This window comes from Electrophorus electricus, chromosome 8 (genome assembly GCF_041902795.1).
Source record: "Electrophorus electricus isolate QZ-2024a chromosome 8, ASM4190279v1, whole genome shotgun sequence".
Classification (NCBI taxonomy): domain Eukaryota; kingdom Metazoa; phylum Chordata; class Actinopteri; order Gymnotiformes; family Gymnotidae; genus Electrophorus; species Electrophorus electricus.
Window position 1 is genome coordinate 24667457 of NC_137504.1, and position 7815 is coordinate 24675271.

The 7815-nt window shown below is 44.4% G+C and overlaps 1 protein-coding gene across 1 annotated transcript; it reads right to left on the bottom strand.

Moving 5' to 3' along the window:
* Positions 1 to 368: 368 nt before the first annotated feature.
* h1m (linker histone H1M) lies at positions 369 to 1879 on the bottom strand. The gene is made up of 5 exons (XM_026995516.3): positions 1724 to 1879; positions 1352 to 1629; positions 1111 to 1222; positions 969 to 1015; positions 369 to 803 (listed from the first exon to the last, which is right to left on the bottom strand). The coding sequence occupies exons 1-5, from the start codon at positions 1806 to 1808 to the stop codon at positions 453 to 455; spliced, it is 873 nt and encodes a 290-aa protein (XP_026851317.2). The 5' UTR covers positions 1809 to 1879; the 3' UTR covers positions 369 to 452.
* Positions 1880 to 7815: the final 5936 nt, after the last annotated feature.

Here is a 7815-nt window from a genome sequence, read left to right on the forward strand (position 1 = left end):
AATTCAAGTCAGGATTCCCAGCTCTAACTGACGTTTGCTTTATAGACACACTTGCCAGCATATTTCCATTGGTTGTCTTAGCTACAGAGCCCACAGAAGTAAACACATGGAACGTCATGGGTGCTCTTGTCCAATAAGCGACATGTCCAGTTGCAGTTTCACACATTTAGCGCAGACAACAGTGAGAAACTGGAGACTGTGAAATGTGGCAGACTGGATGGCAAAAAGCCAGCTGGAGCCACAAGACCATTTCCCCCCCGTTCAAAATGGTCATGCAAGCAAAAAAAAAAAAAAAAAAGAAAGAAAGAAAAGTTATGCACACAGCACCTGTCCAAACAAGTTTCAAAGACTCCTCCACACCAAACACCTCAAGTACAAAAGGCTTTATTTTTAATGTTTGTTTAAAAAACAAAAAAAAAGTGCAGACATTTAAAAGACACTATAATGAACATTTAAGATGCTTTCTTGCCCCTTCTGGCTGAGGCTTTAGGAGGTTCAGCAACAAGCTCCGCAGCACCAACAGCCCCTGCTTTTGGAGGGGCCTTCTTTCCTGCTGGTGCTTTCCGAGCGCCTCTCTTCAAGGTGGTGACCCCGACTCCTTCGCTCTGCCCTGCTTTCATTTCCACTACCCCTCTGTTCACCTTCTTCAGCACAGCTTTTCCTGAGTCTCCATGCTCACCACCTGAGGCCTCGAGTGCTTCAGGACGCAGCTTTCCCTCTCCCACCGCTCCCGACCCAGCCTGCTGCTTGGCTTTCGGCTTCTTAGCTGGGGCCACTTTTGACCCACCACCAGGCTCGGGTTTCTTTGGTTCGTAGCAGACAGACAGACAGACAGACAGACAGACAGACAGACAGACAGACAGACCCCTTTACACAAAACGGCACGTGCATAACTTTAGAGCTGCCCTTTACAGCTGCGCAAAGGGCAGCCTTGATTGAATCAGTAATGATCATGTTTGAACACTCACTTGCACAGCAGACTTTACTTTCTTCACAGGCTTAGCTTTCTCGGCCCCTGGACAGGAAACAGTCAATGAAAAACAAAGCAGAAGAAAAAAAAAAGCACTCTTTATGCAGTCTCAGCCAAACAGGGAGGAAGCGCACACCAACCCATCTCGTTCGATTTAGGCTCTTTGGCCTTGCCAACGTTGGGATTAGCGTTCTCCTTTGCCTCGTTGGCCTTCTTAATCGGTTTCGTTTCTTTAGGCTGCTTAGCTGCAAGCTGGAGACAAACATCAGTCGGGTCACGTAAACAATTAATTGTAAAAGTGACCGAGGCTCCTACACGCGTACTTTTTAAACAAGACGCCAATACAAACGTGATACGCGACCGATTCGTACGCTTCCTTACCCGGAATCGACCCTGGGCGCCAGTGATCGTACTGGAAGCCGCAGGGCGCACGAAGGCGCCCGACTCGAGTCCTTTAACGAGCGCTTTCCGGACCATTGCGTTGACCCTGCTCTCGCCCACCGTCGCGTACTTCCGCCTGATGAAGCTGCGCACCGCCTGCGCGGAGACGCCCTTCCTCGAGTCGAGCTCCTTCACTGCCTCCTTCACCATGTCCATGGTGGAAGGGTGAGACGCGGCCCTGCGCACCGCAGCAGGCTTCCTCGACTCTTGCGGAGCCCCTTAAAACGAGTCAGAGTTAGTTTCGCCCAACAGGGAATCCCTGAAATGGAGGCGGCTAGGCCACAGATATCATTCACTGTGCTCTTCACCGACCTGTTTTCGAGTCATCCGAAACCGTCTCCTCGGAACCTTTAGGAAGAGAAGGGCTCTTTGCGGCAGGTGCCTTTTTGGGTGCCATTTTCAAACCATCAAATGACTTTATTTAAAAAAAAAACAAGTAAATGTGATCCCAGCACAATTTTTTACTAATCTTCCTTGGGACTATTTAACGTAAAAGAGGCGGGCCTATGCTTCGTTAACTGACGCCACAGCCAATCAGTTTAAAGGATGCATCTCGCGACTTAATGCACCTCGCGACCTAACGGCTCGCTCGAGATGTCACGCTGAGGATTCGCGGGAACTGCGCGTGGCGTGGAGACGTGGTTCCTGAACTCGTCTCAGCTTGCAGTGTAATGAATCATAGTGGTTTTCCGAGGTAATTGCCGGGGCTAACCTGGCAAAGATAAGAGTCGGAAAGCTTGTTACGCCATTCTAGGAACAGTTTACCCTCATCCTTTACCGCTGACTTAACCTCATTAGCAAGTGAAAGCAGCTTGAGACCTCCACAAAGGACGACAGTTTCATTCATACGAGTGTCGATAAACCCAGCCTTTCAGGATCGATTCAGCATTCATCGTACTTAATGTTGTTTCCTAAAACTCATAGGTTATGCCTGCATTAAGAAAATAAACCCACCTTGTTTTTTTTTCTCTGCGCATAAAGGATATTTTCTCAACACTTTATAATATTAAGATTATTATAAAAATCGTACCGTATCACTCTGAAGCCTAAGACAGAATCGAGACTTAGTCTTAGTCTAAACAGCAGGAAAATGGATCCAGATCTGTTGTATTCAATCTTGAGCTACAATCATGTATTAGCACAGCCATTTACGGAAATGATTGTGCGCAGATAGCTCGCCTAAATGCACACATCTAACCATCTAAAGAAAAATGGCTAATCTGGCATTACAATATAATTCGAGTATTACAAGATGCATTTTTAAAGCATATATTTAGGATCTTGATGAACATGTTAGATAATGGGTGAGTTTTCCTCAAAAAAAGAAGTCGGACAGCACTCGTATAATATGTAGTAATTTATTGGACTCAGGACAAACCAGGAACGTTTCAGCCTCTAGGCCTTCATCAGCACCCATAGTTATCCTCACACATTCAGTATGCCACGTGTCAGCTTTTCCCCCACATGGTTTAAACACCCATCTTAGATCAGGATCAACCAGATTAAGTTGAAAATGAGATGTGATACGTGCACTGTAGCCAAATCCACAGCTCCATACATTCAAGAATGTACTGTGTCTTTCCACGAAAGTGTCAACACTGGGAACGTGCTCCAGGACGCATAGTACCTTCTCCTGCAAAAATTAAGTTTAGCTCTAGCACAACTGTGTTCTCCATAAACACAGTGTAAATAATTTAGTTGGTAAAGAAATTTATGGTGTGTGTGTGTGTGTGCGTGTGTGTATAGGCATGTCCCCTTTATTTGGCTAAATGAGCTAGAAAATGTGAAAATACCAACAAAAATAGATTGCGATAAACTGATTTATTTATAAGTCAAAATCTCCACACCTTTACTCATAACTCCTAAAGTGCACCATAACAAACCTCTACACACACACAGACGCATCCCAGCATTCACTCCCTAATCACTCCTCCTACAGCCAGTACTCTTAAGCATGTCAGAGGTCAGCACTAACCACTGGGCGTCTGGCTCTTCTACCCCGCACCCTATGAGCTTGTCTGCTCCAGCCCTCTAAAATACTGCCAGAAATTCATCATAAATCTGATTTATTAACTGCAAACACTCATTTGGGTCAGTTCAGTTACCCCCTGTATAAAAATTCCCCAAAACAGGAAACTTCTCAGTCAAGTGGTCAGGCCCTTTAGCTGTGTGCATTAGCATACTTTAGCTGTGTGCATTAGCATACTTTAGCTGTGAAACAGAGAGAGAAACGGGTGAATTCTTAAAATGTTTTCCATTTCGGGAAAAAAAAGGCCCGGGGATAAAGTATATGCGGACAGAGCACCTTTGACACACAATTACTTACAGCAAATTGGATTTGGTGATAGTGGTGTAATTGCAGAGAGAGGAGGACCTTGTAAGATTGCAGTGTATAATCAACAGTAAAGTGCTGTGCTTTATTTAATGAGTTTGTTTGATTGTGGCCTTGATTAGAAAACGTAGCTCTGAGTGGAGCCTTATACACCCACTCGCATAGCCACTTATACACGCTCACACAAACACAAACACACTGCACGTACACATACACACACGTGGGTCTCTCGTTCCTCCCTGTCTCTCTCCCTCCTTTTTCTGTCTCTGAAAGATTTACTGTAGGACTCTCATAATCTCTCATTAAAGCAGTAAACCATGCTAACTCCCTCTCATTACTGACCTGTTACCCAAACACTTTGTCCGCTTTGCTTTGAGGCCCTGGCAAAGTGTGTGTGTGTGTGTGTGTGTCTGTAAATCTCTGTATCTTTGAACACACTCAAAGACAAACCATTTGTTTTTGATTTAAACAGCATCTGGTCACAATATGGCTTTTTTTCCCCCAGTAAGTGCGGTGCGTGTTAGCTTCATGCCTGTGTGTGTGTGTTTGAGATATAGAGTGCATATGTGTGTGCCCATGTCTGTTAATACTCCCCTCTGACTCTAGTGTGTGTGTACGCGTGTGTGTGCTTTCACTGCCCTTTATGTGAAAGGCATGTCAGACTCCCCATGAGATGGGAAACTACTGCAGCCACAGTACTGCTTTTCTACACCTCATTTCTCTCTCTCTCTCTCTCTCTCTCTCTCTCTCTCTCTGCCTCCCCACCCTTTCTCATCCATAATGATGTTTTGAAACCAGGCCACTGGAGTTCAGACTGACACACAGGTACACCCCCTTACACATACACACACATTCACCCCCTTACACATACACACAGATACACACTACTTCAGCTTCAATTACAGCATATGAGTTCTGCATCTGGTTCATGTGTTTTGGTTAGAAAGGAGACATTTTCTGCGTGGCTGTTCAGGCTCAAAATGTCGGCTATAAGTTAGTTGTGTGTGTGTGTGTGTGTGTGTGGGTGTGTGTGAGCAGTGACCTGGGAGGACCACATTTATCTTTCTTTCTGTGTGAGTGTGTTGTGCGCCAGGTGAATTATGGAGATTTTAACCTTTATGTGCTGACCTCCAGATAGCTTTTGTTAACTTGTGTGTGTGTGTGTGTGTGTGTGTGTGTGTGACAGAGAGAAACTGTTTAGTTTTTTTTCAGTCTAATAAGATCCAGGTTTTATTTGTGTTCATCTCCCCCATACCGATCCTCACTCATTCACACACACATACATACACTTAACTCATGCATACATGGACACAGAATAATTTACACTCTCTCTCTCTCTCTCTCTCTCTCACACACACACACACACACACACACACACACACACACACACACACACACACACACACACACACACGTGTGTATATGTTAGAGGGTAACATGCTTGAGTGCAGGGGGCGTGTTCTCTCTGTTAGAGGAGAGTAGCTTACGTGCTGGCAGTCAGAGCACAGTAATGTCAGTTAACTCATGTTCACAATAACCCCCAATACCCCACTGCTGCTCAAACTCACCGCTAACCCCACTAATCAACCCCGGTGCTGTTCAGCCCCACAGCCCAACCCCCAGAGTCTCCCCAGCACTTCTGAACCCCAAAATCAACACTACCACTATTCAAACATTCTGCTTAGTCCTCAAATCAGTTGGTCGATTTAGCAGCCCATTAAATGGCATTTTGATATAATCGGCATTGGCCAATATTTTTTTCCTGGTATTGGCCAACGAATGTTTTTTGTTTTTTGTTTTTTTCATTTTTTAGGTTGTTTTTTTTTTTTTAAACAAATTTTAGTTTTTTGATTATCTGTGGACAATTTGTAAATAGTTTTTTATTTCGTTGATAATGATCATTTGGTTACAATAATTGACAATGCAGAAAATAGCAGTCTCATATGTTAATATTAATATGTCCAATTTTATAAGATGCAAAAAAAAGGAAAAAACCCAACAAGAACATGATATAAGTGTTATATACTATCAGCCTCTCTGCTCTCTAAATATCAGCTTCTGTCTCGGTCATTGAAAAACCCACATCAGTCAACCGTCACTCTTGGCTCACCACTGATGGCTCTCTCCACAGAATTAATACTCGTCATTTTCTTGTCTTTAAGTTCACCTTTTCTAAACATCTAAAGTATCACACTTCTTCATGTGTCTGAAATCTTACTCGGTGATAAGGCACACACAAGTGTAGTTGAAAAAGAGTTAGTGCTGGACTCTGTCCTGAGCTTGAGGAAGACGTGCATATGAATGAAATTCATGCAGTACAAATGTGACTAATCTAGAGGCTAACACATCATCCAGATCATGTCCGTTTAGTAAAGAGAAAACCTACCCTAATGCGCATTTTCGAGACTCCGGGTCTGAAGTAAAGTATGTTATCTTACCAGTCGGCACCGTGTAGCTCTCTGAGGGGACTTTTGTAGCCTAAACCTCATTTGAGCTAAACTGCAGTGGCAATTCTGATGCATCACAGCAGACCATGTAGTCTTTGACGTAAATCTGATTATCTGGAGCTGGTGCTCCAGCCATAAATCTGGACTTTTTCGCTTTCTGCTGTCTGGATGGAGATTACGTCTAGTTTGAGGCTTCTTAGTGATGGCACTGTTTAGAGCAAGACTTAGTCCTCTGTAGTGAAAAACTACCCTGCAGCCTGGCTCCCTGAAATAAAATTCAACATTAAGCTATGAATAAAGATTTTTTTAACTTTCACTTTAATTACTAATGATTGAAAATACAGCTTTCTTTCTGTAACATGCTTGGCTCAGCCTAGTGCTTAGTAATGCACCCTGATGCGAAAGCATGAACTCAGCATAACCAAACACAAACAGATCCTATCTTCCCTGTTACCTGTGAAAACTCCCATTCTTGTAGGGACGCCTCTCTCCTTCTCGCTCTGTCTCTGTCTCTCTCCCCTGAAGACACTGTGCAGGCTGAGTGTAGTAATTGCTTTCTTTCCCCCCACTGAGCTGAAGCTGTTTGGAGAGGAAGGCAGGGATGGCCCTCCTCTTCCTCGCTTTGTATGGTGCATCGTGGGTCTTCTGGGGACCTTTCTCATTCACACATGTTCACCTGTCATTGTGCTTTCTGTGAGGAGAGGCTTGCACGCACACACACACACACACACACACACACACACACACACACACACACACTCCCTTAACGATTACATTCACCCTCTTCTCTATAAGTGTGTATGGTTGACCTTTCTCGCACTCTCTCTGGGGGGGTCCTAACCAGCTCTGTAATCTTGTTTTGCATGACGATGTGTTCTCTCCCCCCCTCATCTCCCTTGTTATTTTGCTCTATACTTTGCCTCTCAGTCTAATAGAGTAATGCAGAGATGTGCCATTAAAGAACATTCAGTCGCCCCCCGAGAGGAAACGCGCACGCGCGCACACACACACACACACACACACACACACACACACACACACACACACACACACACACACATGCGCACACACACACACACACACACACACACACGTACACAAAGCATTCTCAGCTTAATGATCCAGGAGCTGTAGAGGAAAGGTTGCTTTTGTAATGATTTTGTATTGTGTGTGTGTGTGTGTGTTTGTGTGTGTGTGTGTGTGTGCGTGTGTGTGTGTGTGTGTGTGTGTGTGTCAAGCGATTTTGTGAATGCTGTGTGTATAGGTGATTCAGCTTGCCCTTTTCACAAACAATAACTCTGGTCACAAAAGTGATTGTGTGTGTGTGTGTGTGTGTGTGTGTATGTGTGTGTGTGTGTGTTTTCACACTCATAGATGTTGCAGAAGGGCTGGAAACAAAATAGTAGAAGGGCATCTCACCATGACTTCAAAGGACTGCAAAGGAACTACCCAACCTACCGAAGAGCTTCTTCAGAGCACTTAGTAAACTCACACACAAACACACACACACACACACACACACACACACACACACACACACACACACACACACACACACACACACACACACACATACACACACACACACACACACTAATCTTTCAGGATGAACCATCTGAATTATG